This window comes from Musa acuminata, chromosome BXJ2-4 (assembly GCF_036884655.1).
Source record: "Musa acuminata AAA Group cultivar baxijiao chromosome BXJ2-4, Cavendish_Baxijiao_AAA, whole genome shotgun sequence".
NCBI lineage: Eukaryota > Viridiplantae > Streptophyta > Magnoliopsida > Zingiberales > Musaceae > Musa > Musa acuminata.
In genome coordinates, this window is record NC_088341.1 from 42,098,417 (window position 1) to 42,118,129 (window position 19,713).

General features: G+C 38.3%; 3 protein-coding genes across 3 annotated transcripts; all 3 read left to right on the forward strand.

The window, feature by feature from the left end:
- Window positions 1-1,802: 1,802 nt before the first annotated feature.
- LOC103982810 (phosphatidylserine decarboxylase proenzyme 1, mitochondrial) lies at window positions 1,803-15,613 on the forward strand. Its single transcript, XM_009399843.3, has 12 exons — window positions 1,803-2,078; window positions 3,039-3,127; window positions 4,107-4,160; window positions 4,255-4,320; window positions 5,318-5,378; window positions 5,967-6,076; window positions 6,185-6,432; window positions 8,575-8,681; window positions 10,445-10,512; window positions 12,937-13,014; window positions 15,006-15,128; window positions 15,205-15,613. The coding sequence occupies exons 1-12, from the start codon at window positions 1,901-1,903 to the stop codon at window positions 15,364-15,366; spliced, it is 1,344 nt and encodes a 447-aa protein (XP_009398118.2). The 5' UTR covers window positions 1,803-1,900; the 3' UTR covers window positions 15,367-15,613.
- A 209-nt stretch (window positions 15,614-15,822) lies between these two features.
- Window positions 15,823-17,279, forward strand: LOC103983448 (probable aquaporin TIP5-1). Its single transcript, XM_009400660.3, has 3 exons — window positions 15,823-16,131; window positions 16,215-16,465; window positions 16,532-17,279. The coding sequence occupies exons 1-3, from the start codon at window positions 16,005-16,007 to the stop codon at window positions 16,931-16,933; spliced, it is 780 nt and encodes a 259-aa protein (XP_009398935.2). The 5' UTR covers window positions 15,823-16,004; the 3' UTR covers window positions 16,934-17,279.
- A 603-nt stretch (window positions 17,280-17,882) lies between these two features.
- LOC135610981 (squamosa promoter-binding-like protein 8) lies at window positions 17,883-19,268 on the forward strand. The gene is made up of 2 exons (XM_065106151.1): window positions 17,883-18,587; window positions 18,673-19,268. The coding sequence occupies exons 1-2, from the start codon at window positions 18,070-18,072 to the stop codon at window positions 19,139-19,141; spliced, it is 987 nt and encodes a 328-aa protein (XP_064962223.1). The 5' UTR covers window positions 17,883-18,069; the 3' UTR covers window positions 19,142-19,268.
- Window positions 19,269-19,713: the final 445 nt, after the last annotated feature.

The following is a 19,713-nucleotide window of genomic DNA, read 5'->3' on the forward strand; positions in this document are numbered from 1 at the left end:
GCATCTATCAGGAGGATTTTTAATTATAATTCACTGTATCAATTACTTAATTTTCTGGTGATGAGGAACTTTTTATTTTTTCCAATCTTTTCTGGATGTTTAATCTTTGGACTCATTCGAACAATCCAAAGTAGGCACTGCAATGCCTTCCTTTTCCTTCTTGGCCTCCGAAGGAGATGACAATGCGATATGACATGCTCTTTTTTTTCTACATTATCATTGTTTTTCTCGATTTTATTATTTGATATCAATGTGAAGAGCTGCTTTCATCTCAACTAAATCCCTCAACACCAAACCTCGGATCATTATTATTTTAGCTTTATTTATCTTGTGAGATAAATCAAAATATTATAATATGATATTAAATTACGACATTATAATCTTTCTTACTTAAGGAATTGACATACTCGGTCAAGGTCTAATATAGTCTAAAATCAAATCATAATATGATATAGGTAAAGTTTAACCTAATAATGACTCCAAATTAATGACTCTATTATGTTAGTATGTTATAATTTCTCCCACTAATTTCATTTGACTCGAATCATTGATCAAAATATTCAAATTATGATTAATAATAATATATTTATTATACTTTTATAAATTAATCTTAATCTTGTTATTTTCGATATGAGATTAATTAGGATGTTATAAATTTTTTTCTATTCAAACTTCTCACCTTATTCTAAAAAATTACTTACTTTTTTTGATAGAAAATTAAGGGCGAGTGAAGATTAAGCTTTTTTTGGTTGATTAATTATTGTGTAACCAAACCAAGATCATGTCCTGAGCTACTCTGGCAAAAAAAGAGTTTGACAATTTTCACAAAGCATTTGGCTTTAGTCAAAATGTCGACAAACAAAATTTAAAGAACAACAGCAAAAAAATAAATTGTACGTGCACAAAGGTGATAGAAAACCTTATTTCCACGTATGACAAGTTCATGTCTACGTAGGGATTTCAATGATTGGGAAGAAGTATTTGGAGTCATGAGATTAAGTGACTTCTTTGTGATCCCCAACCTTCTTTCAAGTATGTCATGTAATGCCTACCTTCTCCAATCCTCTCGTTGGAACATTCGATCCCTATTTGCTCTAAACCTCTTTCAAGATTAATGATTATTTAGACTCGATGTTTTCGATTATAACGATAATAATATCAATTTTTCTTTAGGTATTTTTAAAATTTTATGTTTTTAAAATTAAATCATTAATTATGTCAACTCAAGATTTTTGCATGGATGTTAATAAAAGAATGCACGTAAAGAATTTTGAAACATGGAGTAATACTACATTAATGCCATAATAATAGGTTACATTTTTTTTTCTAAGGCTTTATCGATTATCCTAATCTATATTTTAGCTTATGATAATTTTGTTAGAGCATTGCAAATTTTTGGATCAAATTCTATTTTCTTCATTTATTATTTGAGAAAAAAATAATTTTAATAATAAAAACTATAAATAAAAAATTAAACTTAATTAAATATATGCCAAATTCTATTTTCATCACTTATCATTTGATAAAAAATAATTTGACTAGAAACTATAAATAACAATTTAAATATTATGAACTTAATTAAATATATAATTATTTACATATCTCAATGATAATAAAAGATTCATATAATTGATTATAAACGGTTAAGATTTACTGTTTTATTATTGTTATTATTATATTATCAAAAAACATTTTCAAACTTTACCGATAAAAAAAAAAATAAATCTGTAGATTTTAATTTTGAGTTTGTATTTAATTTGATTGACCTGAAACTACGATGATGCCACGGATGGGCGCTACTCTTTGCTTTGGTCGGACCTTACACGCGCCCGTGTCTTAACAACACAGCCGAGACTACAGAGGCGCCTCCAAGCGAGCATCGACCCGAGACGTACACGAGATGAACTTTAGGGTTCCTCCGAGATGGCCTCTTCCGCTCCATCACCACCGCTTCCTCCTTCACGGCCTTCCCCTCCCTCGCCGGTTCCACCCAACCACTATCCTCAGAAACTACATCGCGGTTCGTTCGTCTTCCTTCGGCGCCGGAAGCTCTACTACCGGCGGCGGCGGACGTGAAGGTTATCCCTCGCAATCTACGATATGTTATTGGCTTCTTCGTTTTGTACACTGGGGTGTCTTCCCTCTTTCTATGACATCAAGTACGGACGCAATACCGTTCAGCAATCTGATCCACTGCCTAACAATGATAAGGAGAAGCGGATATTTTGTTGCAAGTGTAAATAGCAAGAATTTGTTTCTGTTGTGACGAATCTTAGTCGTTTCTTGGACTTTTTCATCACATAGCGAAGAATCTTCTTTCTATTGATCATCAAGAACCGTCCTCTCCAAAGAGGGAAAAGCACTAGCATCGTTGTAGTCTTAGGAACTATCGCTGTGGAGTGAGAATCGAGCTGTTAAGCTATTATGATAGTTTCCCGTCTTCTGGAAACTCAAGCAGAGCTGTAAATATGTTACAATTATAAATTATTTGATGATGGAGTCAATATCTTGTTTTATTTCCTCTCTCTTCAGTGACACATTCTATAATCCTTTAGACTATCTAACCCTAAAGGCAACTTAAGTAGTTGCGTAGGTGACAGTGTTCTTAAAGGAACTCATCCTAGGTATCAGAAGGCCAATTATAATTTTATTTTACTACTTTTGGAGCTAAACATTGTGAAATTTTGTTAAGTTGATTGGGAATTAAAGTTGTCAGTGCGCATTGTACAATAAAAACATCATGAAAGACACTTTCTAGCATTGCAGTTTTCAAAAGTTTATTGGTGCCCAGCACTTACATCTTCTTTATTTATCTTCAGTGTAGAGTCTCTTTATTTAAATTTCCAAAAGTTTAATATGTTGAACAAGGAACTGAATTTGAGCATATTAATCCATTGACAAGTTAATATCTAGATATTTTCTTAGACTTCAATGTGGAGTCAATCTCGTTTTATGTAAAATATTTCTTCTTTGTTACAAAGTCATTTTATTTGTCATGCATGTCTCATATTCCAATTTTCGATTGTCAACTCTTGTAGGCAACTTTCTTCTATTACCTGGTGCAACAATGGCAACCATTCTTATGCTTGGTTTTCTCCATGCTAGGCGAATGTATGATGACAAGAAGGCATGTGTTGCTTTTGTTATTTGTATTCACATGCTCATCGTGCATCAATTGAGCATTGTCTATAGGCTTATTATATGGTTGGAAATGCAGTAACTTATGATTTTAAGTTTTGCATTCTCATTGAAGATGATTTACTGAACTAAAGTTTGTTGATTTTCCTCCAAAATTTGTTACATCATTTCCATGTCATGTCCAAATTTGTTAATTCTTTGACTAAGGCTGCACTTGGACAGAAATTAATTATTAATTAACTAACAAAGTACTAATTTAATGTTATCGTATCAACGGTTGTTGTCCACAGTAAGTAGCATCAATAACATAGTTTTTAAAATTAGACCAGGCCAGCTGATTGGATTGGAAAACCGAGGACTGGATGTCTTTCCAGTCCAGTTCCATAGATTGGATGTGTAGGAATTCTAGATTAAACTGGCTGATCCAGCCAGGTCTTTGATGATCTGTAACCACCAGCTAGGATTTTGATTATCTGTGAGAACTGGCCAAGTCAAATTGAACAGTTTCAAATTTGTCGTTAAATGTTAATCATAAATGACTCGAATGAGCTCAATATTAAATCTCTTCCACTATCATTGAGGGCATTTTAGTTTGTTCAACAACAAGGATTAGAAAATAAAAAATTATCGTTGATGCTTTCCCTTAATCAAGCACCACTTGCAGTTTTAGTGGTAAGCTGAATCAGTACCAGTCGGCCTCCCAATGTGGATGTCATTACATTACCTTGTAGCATGGTTATCACTAGCTAACCATCATCAGCCGTAGCTCCACATACACCCACCCACTTTTTGATGATTTTACTGTAGCTTTGTTATATCACCATTTAGGAATTTTCTTCTGTAAAATACTTGACCTGTTCATATCTTCATAACCATGTGGATCATATTTATCGCAAGTGTTTCCACCTAAACTTGTGCTTTGTTTGGTAACTATGTATATTTAACTCTCTTGAAATGGTAAAGAATAGGTCGAGGACTTGAAAGTGAAAGGTATGGAACAAGAATTCTCACCTGATGCAAAGGTATTGCTGACATAAGCACTGTGCCATTTCCTTGAATTCTGGTTAACATTTCTGCTACTTGAGCTTTGAGTTGCTTTTTATGGTGTCTATACAGGCTGCATTCTTGAGGTTCGTGCCCTTGCGTTCGGTCTCACGCCTGTGGGGATACTTGATGAGTGTGGTTCGTATCGAACTGCTTTTATAGCATTCCTAGTTCCTAGATATGTTTCTGATACTGCAGGTTTTGTTATGCATTTAATCCATTTTTTTAATTAGTTTAGTTATCATGTTATGGGCCTTTTGTTTCAGCTAAACCATTGTTACTGTTGTGAATTTAACTACATCTTTCTTCATATAATTGTATTATTACTTCTTCCATTATGTTTCATACAGTGATGGTTGACGCGTAAACACAGACTTTTAAGGGAAGGCAGACAATGTAGCTTTCATTTTTATAGAAAAGATATTTTGTGTGCTTTTCCGATCTTTGCTTATCCACAATCTCTATGCTTCCTCAGATTTACGTATTTGAAAGTAAAACAAAATTGAGTTTATCTTTATGCTTGCTCTGTTGTATATCATTTGTTAATCTGTTGTACAATATCTTAACTAATAGTAACTTGGTATGGTTCTGCAATTCACTTTTTTGTTTGCCTCTACCATGATTGAATTTTCTCTTTGAAAAAAAAAAATCAAATATTCACTTTTGTCTATAATAGTTGTTCTCTTTTTCTTTTCTTTATAAAGTTTAACTAATTAGTATATGACTGTTGGAAGATGATTGGCATATAATATTGGTGTTTTGGCTTTGTCTATTGAGTGGATCATCTATTTGTAACTTTCTTATGCTTGAGCTTCCTGTTAGTAACTCATAGTCAGTTGCTGTAAATGACAGTTTAGTGCTTTTACTTTTCCTTTCTATGGGCTGATTCCTATTGGGAGAAGGGGAAATCTTGACTAAAATCTGTTCTAGTTCATGCTACCAATTGCTATGATTTCATGGTTACTTTTAAGTTTTAATATGAACTAATCTTTCCTTCATATTCTTTTTTAATATCAGCTCATGTAAACTCTTTTTTTTTCTTTTTGTATGTACTTTTCTTTGGTCCTTCTCTGTGCAAAATATTATTTTGGTTATCCTTTTTAGTTCTTATGTAATTACCTTAAAAATCTTTTAGGACATTCCAGTACCGCTTCGGCCTTTTATCTACAAGGCTTGGTCTCGGGCATTCCATTCAGGTATAACTTATTTTCTCTTCTTTGGTCGTGTTGACTGTGGTGTTTTTCTCGAGGATAGTGTGATAAACTCGGGCATCATTTTTCTTACTGATAAACAGAATTTGCTAATTGTTAGTTGGAACAATTCCTTACTCATAAACAGTATCTAGGGACTGGTTAGGATTTGATTTGTCATACAAGAGACATTAAGAAAGAACAGAAGAAGCATTTAATTTTCACCTATTTGATGTAGATTCAAATTACACTTGGTTGAGTATATTGTATGCCTTTAAACTTGTGCAGCAATTATGTTACCGTTCCTCTTAACTTAATATATATTTAACAGAATGGGATATTGATGCACATCAACTTTTGAATTAAGGGTTCTTCATCATATCGATAAGTTTGGGACTTAGGATATGAGTGAGTTGCAAGATATAACAAAAAAGGGCAACCAAAGTAAGCAAGACCATTTTCTATTTAGAGAATTCACTAAAAGTTGCACTGCTTAAAGCTGATATTAACTTTTATATTGATGTATTTGGTTGCATGTTCAATGCCAATTGATTTTTTAAATAAAAAATAAGGAAAACTGTTATTATATTTTAGATTTGGATGAAGTGGCTCTGCCTCTGGAAAACTATGCTTCTCTTCAGGATTTTTTTGCTCGCTCACTCAAAGAAGGGTCAAGACCTGTTGATTTAGATCAAAAATCTCTGGTAACTGGTAACTAGCTATTGTTTCTAGGCATTATAATTTTGTTATTAATAATGTTTCTGTCTTGCTTGATATCTTTTTAATATGATTTTATTTGATTGTACTTATAGGTCAGTCCTGTAGATGGTAAGATTTTGCGTCTTGGAGAACTGAAAGGATCCAATGCTATGATTGAACAAGTCAAAGGTTTCTCATATTCTGCTTCATCACTTCTTGGAGCAAATTCATCCCTTCATGAGGCAGCCAATGAGGATAGAAACAACCAATATCCTGAGCAGAGTTTAACTGAAGATTCAAGCAGGAAATCATGGTGGCATATATCATTTGCTTCACCAAAAGTGCGGAATCCTGCGACATGGTACTTTCTTTAGATGTAGATAGCATTCTTTAAATCTAGCAAGCTTTTCTTTGTTTGGAACATCAAGCGATATTACTCTTTCATAATGACAACCATGCATACCCTGCTTCACAAAGATCCCATAATCCATCAGGAAACTGAAAGGTTTACTTAAAAAGTCAAACCGCTCCCAGAATAGCTACCGAAATTGGCTAGAAAATTCAATGGATTGTTGACTAAATGATATAAATTTCAATTTCAGCTTTGCAAAAAGTTAACAGAAGTGACAAAATATGAAAATTATACTGCTGATCCTCATCAGCGTTTGGTGTTGTCCTAGTGGTCTCATGAAGCAGGACTCAGGTCAGGATTTTATTTTAACTAGGATCTTGGTGTGCCTTCTTCTGTGAGCTGCCTTTAGTTCTTTCAGAATAATTCATGCTTTTATAAAATCATTGACTTCCATTCACACGTTGGGTTGAAGATACACGAACACTAATTTTTACCCACCCATAAGGTAAGGGAGCACAATGAGTCCTGATGGGCCTTTTAATCCAGAGGTTCCATGGAGGTGCCAACTCATTATAAATCATCACCAAAATTAACAAATGAGTAAATAACTACTAACCATTAACCCAAAAACAAATATCATGATCATCAGAACCAGATGTAAGATTAAAATGAGTCCAGATCATATTCTATACTTAGCAACTGAAGCAACATTTTAAGAATAAATTATTAATGCTTTCCCTGTTCAGTGGACAAAGAGGATGAGAGTTTGGGAAACCAACCCATACCAATAAGAAATGACAAGCGGCATTTTATCCAAGAATTCATTTCCAGATAAAATAAATGTTGGGGACATGAACATAAAATGTCTCAGCCATCCTGACAATTATGAGGATGTGAGCCAAGCAAACAATCATATGCACCAAGTGGAGACTGGACAATCATTAGCAGCTCAGCACCAATTATCCCTAACAGGTTCACCATAAAGAGCCACGCTAGATGTTATCAGCAGTGAGAAGTTAATATGATCATTAGCATTGTGCACATTACAACAACAACAATTCATTCCTTTGCAGGTTACCAGCGAGGAACTCTATATTGACCATACTAGGTTCTATCTTCTCATGTCTATTTCTTTAGGTGCCTTAAGAAAGTATACACATTCTTTTTGCCGCCATTTCTGTACTTGTTTCCAGTGTAGCATTGTCTCTGTGTTTTTCTTACATTACTAAGTGGAAGCAGTAGATAAATAATACATAATAAGTTAATATTGGAGTTTTCCATTGACAGATCTAATAGAGCAACTCTGTTAATTAATTATGAGTCTCAAATTGGTTACACTTTATTGACTTTATCCTTTGGGAATTTAGTCAGGTTATCTCCATTTTTTACTTCTAAGCTGATTTACAGAAGAACTTTAGTGTCAGATTATGTTGACCAAAGAGCATAGAGAACTTAGATTAACTAGAGGCATGCCATCTCGTCTTTCTACCAACCAAAGAGCATAGAGAACTTCAATTAACTAGGAACGAGCCATCTCCTCTTTTTACCAACCAAGATGACTTTATTAACAGTATCGACTTTGATCTAGTTAAGCTTTAATCAGATGACTATCGGAAAATGGTTAAGTCAAAAAAATACTTACTTCGACTCCAAAATGGAGTCTCACAGTGTAAGGACCTCACTTGTACATGCTACATAGTATGGTGCTAATCTCCTTTTGAATTGCATTATATATAAAAGTAACACATAAGATTTGACTTAGAAGTATTTATCCTTGTTCCCTTTTAATGTTGGCTGTTTAACCATTTCTTTTTTTTTTGGTGGAACTGATATGATTATGTTTCATTACCATAGATCTCAGCATTTCCTTCGAAAGTTCCTTTGTGAACATTGTGACAATATCATAGAGTTAACAGATGCCTTGTTTTTCCATCTTTATATAATTCCAATTAACTTTCAAGAACATCGATGAGGGGTTGGGCTATGGCTATTTATAGCCACTTATAATGCTTATCTGGGGAGGGTCGATGTAGGCAACCTTGCATCTATATTAAGTGAGGCTATTTTAAGCCTCAAATCATTCATGCATACTCTTAGTAAGGCTTGCTTATTATTTATATTTATCATATTGAAGTTGTTTCATCTTGGCAGCCCAAAGAAAGGCATCTTTTACTGTGTGATATATTTAAAGCCCGGAGACTATCATCGAATCCACTCGCCTGTAGATTGGCAGGTTCTTTTACGCCGTCATTTTGCAGGTACCTTGTATTTCTTTTGTGATTGTTTTAGTATTCTTTTCATGTTTGTATATTTGGATCTGTTTTGTGCTCTCCTTTGTTAAGCAAGGAGGAGATAACAATGTCTTTGTAAGTCTGAAATCTGAATGACCTGTAGAAATTAGTTTGTACAAGGATGAGAGTCAAAATATAAATGAAAGAAACTTTGTGTCTGTTCATTGGAAAAAATATCAGGTTCATGTTTGCTTGGTAACTCAAAAGTCCTAAACATGCAGTTGATATGACAGATTGCATTCCCAAACTTGCTTTTGTACCTAGGATTGTCACAACACTCATACACTTGGATCACAGGATTGGATCAGAGAATCATAGGATCCTGCAATGGAGGAAATTAGAAGTGAGGGGGCACAAAGGGGTCCGGCTAGGGACTGGTACAGCTGGCTGGTACAATGTGGCAGTTCTTGGTGATGACAGCATGAAAGAGACAAAGAAAATAAGTTGAAGTTGGTATTATGAACAAATGGAAAATTTAGGAATCAGAAAAGGGTTAAAAAATATACACCAAGTGGCTTAGCACCTCAATATGATATATTTTTCCATAAAAAATCGTCGTGGTAAATTCTGATTTTCTACGTACCAAGTCCCTTGTTAAATACTTCAAGACCACTAATTTTATTTTACGTTGTGTTCTTTGTATAGTTAAAGGGCTGAGTTATCAATGCCTTCCATAGGGTCAGCTCACCTCCATGACCACAAATTAACTTAGAGTTAGTTAATTTTTAGTGACAGGATACATTAATGAATTCTTGAAGTTACCCTAATTGATAAAATACACTGAGTAAGGGCTGTATGTTGTAGTCTTATCGTAATCCATGTTGACCCAAAGGACTCAATTGCCTCATTTTTTTAATTAACCAATTATGTTTCACCTTATCAAATAAGGTTCATCTTGAGTGTACTTCTAATCTGCTTTATCATGTTTAAATGATAAAATTTCTAAAACCACCATCCTTCATAGTATGGCTGGTATTGAGTAGGCCTTGATGACGTTCTGGTCACTCAACATGTTGTTAGATCAAGATGACATACTGATGAGTCTAATAGTCACCCTAATCTTTACTAGGCCCTCGATTTTGTTGAATTTTTTGGCTGACGTAGCGTCCTTGCTCGACTTTTGCATCATAATATGATGGAGGTGGAGTAGTGCTTGGGTCCACCAGGTCCTAATAAAGGTTTCTATCACTGGGGGGCCTTGGTTGAGCCTATCTTCTTGTGTCCACTCAGTTGGACCTGGAATTCATAGTGTAATAGGTCAAGCTATAATCTCATCTCAAGCCTTACCCATTACTGATTCTACTCTCGGATGTCTCTCGGATAACTATTGGATTCGATTGGCTGTATTCTTGTATCAAATATTTCTGCCATTGGTTACATAGATATACTTACCTTGGCAATATGTGAATGTTATTTATTTGACAGAAGGTTATATAAGCCTGTGTTGGTTACAAAAACATTAAGAACTTCACTAGTTCTTTATGGAGTCACCAATGGCAACAGGAAAAGATTGTTTGTATTAGCTATTGGGTGCTCAAAAATTACTCTTCTTTGAGTTCTTTTCAATCCAAGACCTTCTATTCTTTGATTTACAACTGCTTAGTACTTATGCTTGGTCAGTTATTTTCTGAAATTATTAAATAATTAGACAATTTTGCTAATTTACAGAGCTTTCAGTGCACCTAGTTTATTATGAATTCTACTTGTTTGTAAGTTGAAAGTTTCTGCAGGTCGTCTCTACCCTACAAATGAACGTGCTGCACGCACAATCAGAAACTTATATATTGAGAATGAAAGGGTAATTCTGATTTCTTTTTCGTTGTATAAGTTTAAGGAACCTAAACATCTAAACATATAATACATTCTGTTCAGAGTATATCCTAATATACACTAGTTTATGTAGAGGAGGTATCTAACTTTCAGTGAGGAAATGGCGTTATTTGTTTTTTATTTCACTTTTTGATATTTTATGTTATTTTATCATGTTCATCTTATTCCTGAACTAATTAAATTGTTTTGTTTTGCTACAATATTTCGAATTAACTCTATGATAGCCAATCAGGGAGATAATGATGGCTTGGACAACTAAGCAAAATGGTTTTATGATTACTTTCTAGCATTTGGTGATTTAAGGAAGGCTTAAATATGAAAACCATATATGAGATGCTTATGAATCATGGATATAGATATACAATACAAGTACACAATATCACTAAGTTACAATATAAATAAATAGGATATAATATCACATGAAGACTACAATTTTAAAAAAATTATTTTGGCATTAGTTCATATGTGTGCCTTGCATATCTATGAAATGAATTTAAACTAATTCATATCTGTCTATGAAATGGTTCCAACAACCTCTAAGTTTATAAATCAACTCAAAGACTCTAAACCGCAAAGTTTAACTAACGGAGGCCTTTCCCAAAATGAGAAAATTTTCAACCTTGTCTACTAGAAGCTAGCTTTAAAGATATGCCAAACTACATGCTTCATATATACTTTTGCAAACTGCTGGCTGTGATATGAATTCAATTAGAAAATCATGGAGGACATATTCCTCATTCAAAACACAGCAATATTATGTGTTAGATAGTCCATCTTTACCAAAATGAAATAGAAACTTCCTTTTAAAGTTGAATGGAAGATGCATGTCATGCTTATTGTTGGAAGCAAGGTATGCAATTTCGAATGGTACCGCTTGGTACGGGTGGTACGTACCAGTTCGATGGCATATTGGTACGCGGGCCGCCCGTATCGGGCGGAACGTTTAAAAGCACCCCGTATCGGACGTTACAGGGTAATATCGGGCGGTAACAATCAAAATTTCGATCGTTACCGCCCGACACAACTCGGTAACGATCGATTTCGATTGTTACCGCACTGTAACAATACTACAGTGCTCCAACGGTCAAATTGACCGTTGGAGCCCTTTCTTATAGTATTTAAACCCTTCTTCTCCCTAAATTACATTGATTTTGCATTGATTTACATTAATTTACATTAATTTTGTTAAACTTATGCTATTACTATATTTATTTCTAACTTAAAAACCCTATCCTAATTTTTTTTTATTTTCAGGTATTTTCGAAGGGTTTTACACCTAAATTAGGTGTACTGCTCGGTACGCCCTAGCGTATCGCTCGGTACATGGTAAAATACCGTACCGAGCCAACCTCGAAACACCGGTACGGTACGGTATTGCATACCTTGGTTGGAAGTGACTCAATACAAAGAAACCTTAAGATGTAAAACTCAAATTTCATTGTTGGAACCAGTGTCTGTCATACCGAATCGTACCGCCCGGGTGCACTGTAGCACTGCACTGTAGTAGTGCTACAGTGCTAGGTACACCTGGGTGTGCCGTTCGGTACACCGTACCGTACCAGTACCGAGCCCAGGTCGAAATATCGGTACGGTACGGTATTACGAACCTTGGTTGGAACCTCCTCAATACTTATAAACCTTAAGTTGTAGAACTCTAGTTTCATAATTTTGTAGTGTCTCAATATATCCAGGTTCAATGTCTCTCTCTTATTTGTTATTCACGAGTTTCAGAGTTTTAAATACCCATCTAATTTTGATTTTTGCAGCTTATCAGATTGTTACAGTATCAATACACCAAGAAGTATTCTGGCCTGTACCAAACTTAAAATCTTTTGGGTATGCAAAAGGCACTAAGCTACTTTAGTTCTGAAAGTGAGTTACTAACAGAAATGGTGGACATCATCATAGTGATCACTATTGGCCACTTTTATTATTAGATTGTTGGCCTTCCTCAAGAAGTCTTGCTTTAACTGTTTTGTCACTTAACTCTGTGAATCAGACTCTATGCACTTGTACATGAATCAGATTCATGTTTTTGTGTGTCACATGCTGCATCAATTATCTTGATATTTGGTTATGTTGCAAAGCCTTAGCTTTCTGCTGATGATAGTGCATACTTTGACTGAAACTACCAGTTGAGGAAGAATACTCATTCTTGTCATTAATATTTTGATGTGGCTGTTGCCCAAATTCAAGCAGCCTGTTTCTGTTAGTGCAGATCTACAACTTTAGTCTTGGATATGTTCTCAAAGTAAATTGCGAATATGATTCCTCAATTGCCTGCATTGCCCTTTGTCTTACATGAATTTCATATTTTCTTTTTAAACAAGTAGAATAACCGTTCTCTGATTTTGTCAAAACAACTAACATTTAAGCTTGATTTTCTCTTTAGGTTGTTCTTGAAGGTCAATGGAAGGAAGGCTTTCTAGCTGTTGCTGCCATAGGTGCTACAAATGTTGGATCTGTCAAAGTATGTGATTGATTATTCCTTTATTGTAACAATCACCGGTACCTATATTTGTGTTTATTAAGCATGGTTGATTATCTTCTTATGAGATGCTTAACATAGTTGACTAGTCTTCAGTGATAAGGTCTTATTGGTATGAATAAGCAGGATTGAGGTAGGTTCTTGCACCAGGCAAACAGTTTCTCTCTTTTACCTGCCATATAAAATCTCTGGTCATTGAAGTATCCCATCTTTAATCATTTTTATCAAGGAAGGGTTGGATCTCAAGGGCCGAGTGTCCCATCCTTTTATATAGAATCATCCTAGCGGCATAAATCTCATAGTTACAACTGCTATCACATTACTTTAGTAATGGTACACTGGTTATCAGTATCAACATTCATTGGTCATTCAAAGTTACAATTTTGATTTGCACTTTTGAGTCACATCAAGGACCTCAGATCACATCCCATGTGCAACACGATCATTATGGTGGTAGTAGGCATATTTTGAGGTATGACATTGAATTTTTATTAAATGTGTCACGTTTAGGACTTTTCAATATTTTTAAACATGTTCTCTTCATATCTGATTTCTAATATTTGTTTATAACATTTTTAAATTCATTATTCATCCAGGCCCAAAACCCATGAGAAAACCCTAATCTGGCCTATCTGATACTAAGGCTCTCGTATACCAGTATCAAACCAATCCTCTCAAGGATCAACACCTTTATCAGACTGAACCTTTGGACTTTTTTGTGCCAATAATGTATGATTGTTTGCTGCAAGCTCAGGATCCGCAAAATCATCCCCTCAACCCTAATAATCATCCCAGGTGAGTGTCTTAGTTGTCCACCTATCCAACTCCATCTGTGCTTTTCTGTTGCAACTTTAGGTCTTTTAAGGCATCCAACTGTGTCCTGAAAGCCCATTTCTTTCCCCGTTGAGCTTTAAGGTGCCTTTCTAGTTTTCACATTACTGTTCTTACATGAGTTGTCATCCTTATGATAATGGTAAGTAGAAATTTAAGCATACATATTTCATATGCTTCCAAATAATCCATTATTAGTCAAGACGTGATACCAGCCCCATTTTGACTTATTGGGATTTGAACCTTGTATAGCATTTGTGTGGCTTCCTGCCATGATTTTTTATGCCTAAACTTGCAATATATAGATTCCATAATTTTCCAAAAATGTGCTTTTGACACTCTGTATGCCCTAGTGTTAATGTTATGTACCCATGTTGTGATTATTGTCCACTGATGCGCAAATGATTACCCACACAATGTTATGGATGTGCATTAGTACATCTACGATCTATGTAGTCCTATCTGTTTGTATGCAAAGCTATATTCCCATTCAAACTAAATTGTGATACTTTTAAAAAATTGATTCTAAGGGGCTTGGTCAAAGGTTTCTTTTCAGCGATAACTAGTGAAATTAAGAGTCCAGATTGTAAATTCTTAATTACATCACCTGTTGGCCGAACTAGAAGTAGTTGGGTTCGTTTCTAGGTCCATTAACTCATTAGTAAAAGAAGTGTCATCTTGTCAGGGTTGGAATGTTTGTTATTATACAATCAATTTTTGTTGTGGACCGCTGTTAAGATTGATCGGTATCTCGATGCAGCTACTTGAATTAGCAAATACTAACATATGAATTTATTATGTTGTTAATCAGATTTAAACAATTTCTGACTTGTGAGGCTTAAACTATTTCATCCACTATTTAGTTATCATAAGACTTTATGCTTATGATGCCTATTTTGTGATTGCTTAAGATGCATAATTTACACATTGACGGCTTCTTTATACTCTACCCTCGTGTGAATATATTTCTACAGATCATCAAGCAAATTCAGACATTGTGGTTAATCAATCATATGCCTTTTGTTTTCGAACATTAACTACTGCATCATTTCTAATTTCTCGAATTATTCAATAAATTTGTTCCTTCTGAACATTGACTTCTATTTATTTATTTCTTACTATGGTGGGAAACTATTTTACAGCTCTTAATCGAACCAGAGCTGAAGACGAACCGGCCATTGAAAAAGTTGTTGCCATCAGGTACCCCAGATGAGCGAGTATATGAACCTGAAGGTGTTGGTCTGATGATCAAGAAGGGGGAAGAGGTTGACTTTTAGCACTCTTGACCACCCTTAATTTGTAACCTTTTGTGATTCTTTTCTTGTTCCTACTATTCTTCAGGTGGCCGCATTCAACATGGGTTCAACAGTGGTACTTGTTTTCCAAGCTCCAATATCAGAATCACCAGAAAAGATCAAAGGTGGTCCAGAGTTCAAATTTTGTGTCAGAAATGGGGACAGGATCAGGGTTGGAGAAGCCATTGGGAGGTGGGGGGATCCCTAGTGCTGGTGTCAAAATGTATGTATCTGTTCAGTGGCCTTTCACCTCTTATTGCATTAATTTTATGGTGTGATTGATGCTGATGTTACACTTCGCACTCAAAATCTGATCACAATCCTCTTGACTATACTCATGGCTGGAAGTTTATGTCAAGTAAACTCCTGTGCTTTTTCACTTCTGGAGTCAATTTTGTATGACATATGTAGAATATGGAAAGTTGTGATATGAAATGATTCCTCTTGTGCCCTAATTAGAATGCATGGCTTGGTTAGGGTGTTGATCTTCTCAGAGTTGTGGAGATCTCACCACTCGTGGGACCAATCTATGCTTTGTTAAGTTTTTTACTAAGCATTTTTATCTTTAATTAAAACTTAATGTGTCTTTTCTCTGGTTTTTATCCACATCCAATCCTCAATTTAGCGTCAATAAAGAAAAAGGGGGGAAAATATGCGAAGGGGTTTAAACTGCAGGTAACGATCTCTTCCTCGCAAATCACGTCCCTTCGTCCGTAATATAACTCCTCAGGCCACCGCGACATCCAATTCGTTTAACTTCTCCTTCCCTCCCTCATTCTTATAAACCGCTCGCAGTAATAAGACATTTCGTCGACTACTTCGACTTCAAACTCTTCGGTGCGCAAAATGACTTCCACCGACCGAAGCCAACTCCGAGAGTGGCTGTCTGCCGCATCTCTCCGTTCCTATCTCGCCGAGTTCATCTCCACCTTCTTCTTCGTCTTCGCCGCCGTCGGCTCCGCCATCTCTGCCCGTTGGTCCCTTTTCCCAAATGCTGCATAGGATCCTTAAATGCATGAACATAATTACCAAATCTGATGCGTGCACGGCTTGTAGGGATGTTAACGCCGGATGTCACGTCGGACGCGTCGTCGCTGGTCGCGACGGCGCTCGCGCAGGGCTTCGCGCTGTTCGCTGCGGTCTACATCGCCGCCGACATCTCGGGGGGCCACGTAAACCCCGCCGTCACCTTCGGCCTCGCCGTCGCGGGGCACATCGGCGTCCCGACTGCCATCTTTTATTGGATCTCCCAGTTGGGTGGCTCCACCCTCGCTTGCCTCCTCCTCCGCGTCGCCTCGGCCGGACAGGTCGCCTAAAAGTTAAAGGAAGATGAAGGACTTCACTGGGAAATTACTGATCGCGTCTTGATGCAGGCGATTCCGACGACGGGGATAGGGACGGAGATGACGGGCTTCGGCGGGGCGGTGGTGGAGAGCGCGATCACGTTCATTCTGGTGTACACGGTCTACGTGGCTGCGGACCCCGGGGGCGGCGGCGGAGACGGAAAGAGGAAGAGGAAAATGAGGCGAGAGGTGGCGGGGCCCCTCGCGGTAGGGCTGACGGCAGGGGCGTGCGTCCTGGCGGCCGCCTCCCTCACGGGGGGATCCATGAACCCGGCGAGGTCCTTCGGGCCGGCCGTCGTCAGCGGCAACTTCAAGAACCACGCGGTCTACTGGATCGGCCCCCTCATCGGCGCAGCCCTGGCGGCGCTGGTCCACCAATACCTGGTGTTCCCTTCCGCCTCCTCCGACGCCTATCCCAACTCCGCGGTGTAGAAGAGACTTCGGTTGCTTTATGTCTCTATATACTCACTCATCTTTGCCTTAGTTCTTATACATTCCGTTCCTCTAATAATAAAGTAGCGTAGCGTCGATAAGGAGAGATTAATATTATATATCTACAAAGTTGTGTAGTCTCTCTGTACGTATGTGCACTAATGAATACAGGTGATCGAGAGAGACATATGTCACACGGTCTATTTATGTCATTCACAGATTGCGTGTCGTGTTATTGATACGTTGTCATTGTCGTAAGACCTTTCGGTCTCTATTAGTTATAAGTATCATACTTCATTTAATGTACGATTCCTTCACAGAGCACGTCACGATTTTAAGTGTGGCATATTTGTATTTTACATCTTCGAATAAGTTTGAACGTATTTATATTTCTAATATGTGAAACAAAGAGAGTGAATATACAGATGCTAAATGTTTTTGGTAACAATGATGAAACCCATCCTCATCATCCGCAACATGGAACTTCGAAGCCGGCACCCATGGCTTTCTCACAGCTCCGCAGCCAGCGATCGACGCTACACGGCGATCGAAACTGTGGGCATGGAGCAGATGGCCATGGCCGCGGACGAAAACAAAGCGCGAGGCGTGGCCACGGACTGTGATACGGCGTCGGTGTGAAGCTTCATACGAGCTTCCTTGCGTCAGAGCTCGTATGCATGTCGCCCTGCAAGTATCCGATGAAGGGGGACCATCACCATTCCCTTTTGTTACTCCCAATCTTCCAAGTTCGCAGCAATGACTGCGGTTGGTGAAAACGCCAAGGTTTAATAGTCTCATGCATTCACGGATTCGATGGTGAAAGTAACTTATCTTCTCCGGTAAACATGGATAACCGTGTGGTCACCTCAGTAAGTCTCGCTTATATAGACTGCGCAGTTTACACTGCTAGTGCAGGAAACGTGAAAGATAGCGAGCTTGCTGGTTCTTTCGGTTTCACTTCCTTCCTTTGTTCTTTTCGGATTTTTTTTGGCTTCCTAACCAATCTTTTTGATGATTTATGATTGTAGTAAACGAGTTATCGAGAAATGACACCGCAGTAAATGACTCGAGCTTTGGGAGTAGACGGACTGAGATTTGTATAAGTTGAAAGATAGGTGGCGTAAATTGTGATAAAGATGATGTTGGATTACGAGTGGGGGAATCCGGCGGCGGTGACACCAGCCATGCTGCTGTTCGGAGAGGAGAACGGCGGCGATGACCTCGTGCGGCAACAGGCGACAGTGTTCGACCACTTTGCAGGACATGGCATCTGCAGCGGTGGAAGCACCGACTTCTTCCCCCAGGCGCAGCCGCTGATGGCTGCAGCGTTCTTCCCGGCACCGACGCCCGCATCTTCGACCTGGCACCAGAGAAATGGAATGGAATTTCCACCACTGCCGGCGAGGATCGGGCTCAACCTCGGAGTGCGCACCTATTTCTCATCAACATCACCCGCCGATGGGGGCGGAGTGGTGGCTGGAAGAGTCTGCCGCCGGCGGACCCGCATAGCTCGGTGCCAGGCCGAGGGATGCAGTATGGAACTCACCCATGCGAAGCATTACCACCGCCGCCATAAGGTGTGTGAGTTCCACTCCAAGGCTTCCGTCGTCATCGTTGCAGGCCTTTCTCAGCGCTTCTGCCAGCAATGCAGCAGGTTTATCATCCGTCCTGGCTACTCACCACCCACTCCATCGATCTGATCTCGAAGTTTTCTGAAACGTTTGTGCATGTACGTGTAGGTTTCATGTGCTGACTGAGTTCGACCAGGGAAAACGAAGCTGCCGAAAGCGGTTAGCCGATCACAATCGTCGCCGGAGAAAGTCTCAGGAGCTGGCGACGAACACCGTAACCCCGATCCAGAACAGCGACAGTAGCATTACACCCATCGATACCGCAGTGGGCAACGACTTGACCGAGGGCGACACGATCTTGTTCACCACAAGTAGCCGCAACACGACAGCTCCAACAGCATTCACCAGGTGTAAACCAGAGAACGAATCACCGGTGACGCACATGTCGCCGCCTCGCGCACCATCGATGATGTTGCCACTCTCGACAACACGCATGGCAAAGGAGATGGCGCTGGGGATCGGCTGCAGCAGCGTTAGAGCTGGAGCGTCGTCCACGGCGGAAAATTCACCGCCGGGTGCGCCGTTCCTGGTGCAACTAGGCGAGTTCGGAGTCCACCACCGCAGTTTTACCGCTTAGGACGAGGAGGCCGTGAGCAGCATTAACCGATAGAAACAAGCAGCAGTAGGAGTGCCGCTACTATCTTGTGCTTTCGTTGGTTTCTACGATGTCTTAAGGTCCCTTTTGCTTCTAATAAAAGAAAGGAATTAAGAGGAGTTGATTCATTATAGATGCACGAGATATATTTGCTGATTGGCGTCGTTCCCATTTCTCGGGGACGAGGAACAGAAGAACAGGTAAAGAATGGTATGACAGTGGCCAGAGGCTGGACGTCTAGAGAGAATAATTGCAGAGAGCAGTGACAGACTCAAAGAACTTGCATTGTTCCCTCGGATTGTCGCAGATGATACTGATCTTTTCACAAGGATTAATTTGCTGGTTGAATTAGTACAGCCTGATCATTAAGAACTATATATATAAGCAGTTTTCTTTATACAGAACAATAACACCACGGCCAAATAAATCATCGATGTTGCAGTGCTGTAGCGCATAGAGGAAAAAGATGCTGCTGCATACAGATGAGAGCTGAAGTCTGATGGGATTCTCTGTCATTTAGGACAGCATCAAAAGCATGCCCCAGCTTTCATCAC

What these genes read in the sequence shown, in the direction of transcription:
- LOC103982810 (XM_009399843.3), top strand. Translation starts at nt 1,901, where the DNA reads ATGAACTTTAGGGTTCCTCCGAGATGGCCTCTTCCGCTCCATCACCAC. An exon ending in GAATGTATGATGACAAGAAG is followed by an intron (nt 3,128 to 4,106) that starts GCATGTGTTGCT and finishes GGTAAAGAATAG; the next exon opens with GTCGAGGACTTGAAAGTGAA. An exon ending in TATATATTGAGAATGAAAGG is followed by an intron (nt 10,513 to 12,936) that starts GTAATTCTGATT and finishes TTTTCTCTTTAG; the next exon opens with GTTGTTCTTGAAGGTCAATG.
- LOC103983448 (XM_009400660.3), top strand. Translation starts at nt 16,005, where the DNA reads ATGACTTCCACCGACCGAAGCCAACTCCGAGAGTGGCTGTCTGCCGCA. An exon ending in CGGCTCCGCCATCTCTGCCC is followed by an intron (nt 16,132 to 16,214) that starts GTTGGTCCCTTT and finishes CACGGCTTGTAG; the next exon opens with GGATGTTAACGCCGGATGTC. An exon ending in GCGTCGCCTCGGCCGGACAG is followed by an intron (nt 16,466 to 16,531) that starts GTCGCCTAAAAG and finishes GTCTTGATGCAG; the next exon opens with GCGATTCCGACGACGGGGAT.
- LOC135610981 (XM_065106151.1), top strand. Translation starts at nt 18,070, where the DNA reads ATGATGTTGGATTACGAGTGGGGGAATCCGGCGGCGGTGACACCAGCC. An exon ending in TTCTGCCAGCAATGCAGCAG is followed by an intron (nt 18,588 to 18,672) that starts GTTTATCATCCG and finishes ATGTACGTGTAG; the next exon opens with GTTTCATGTGCTGACTGAGT.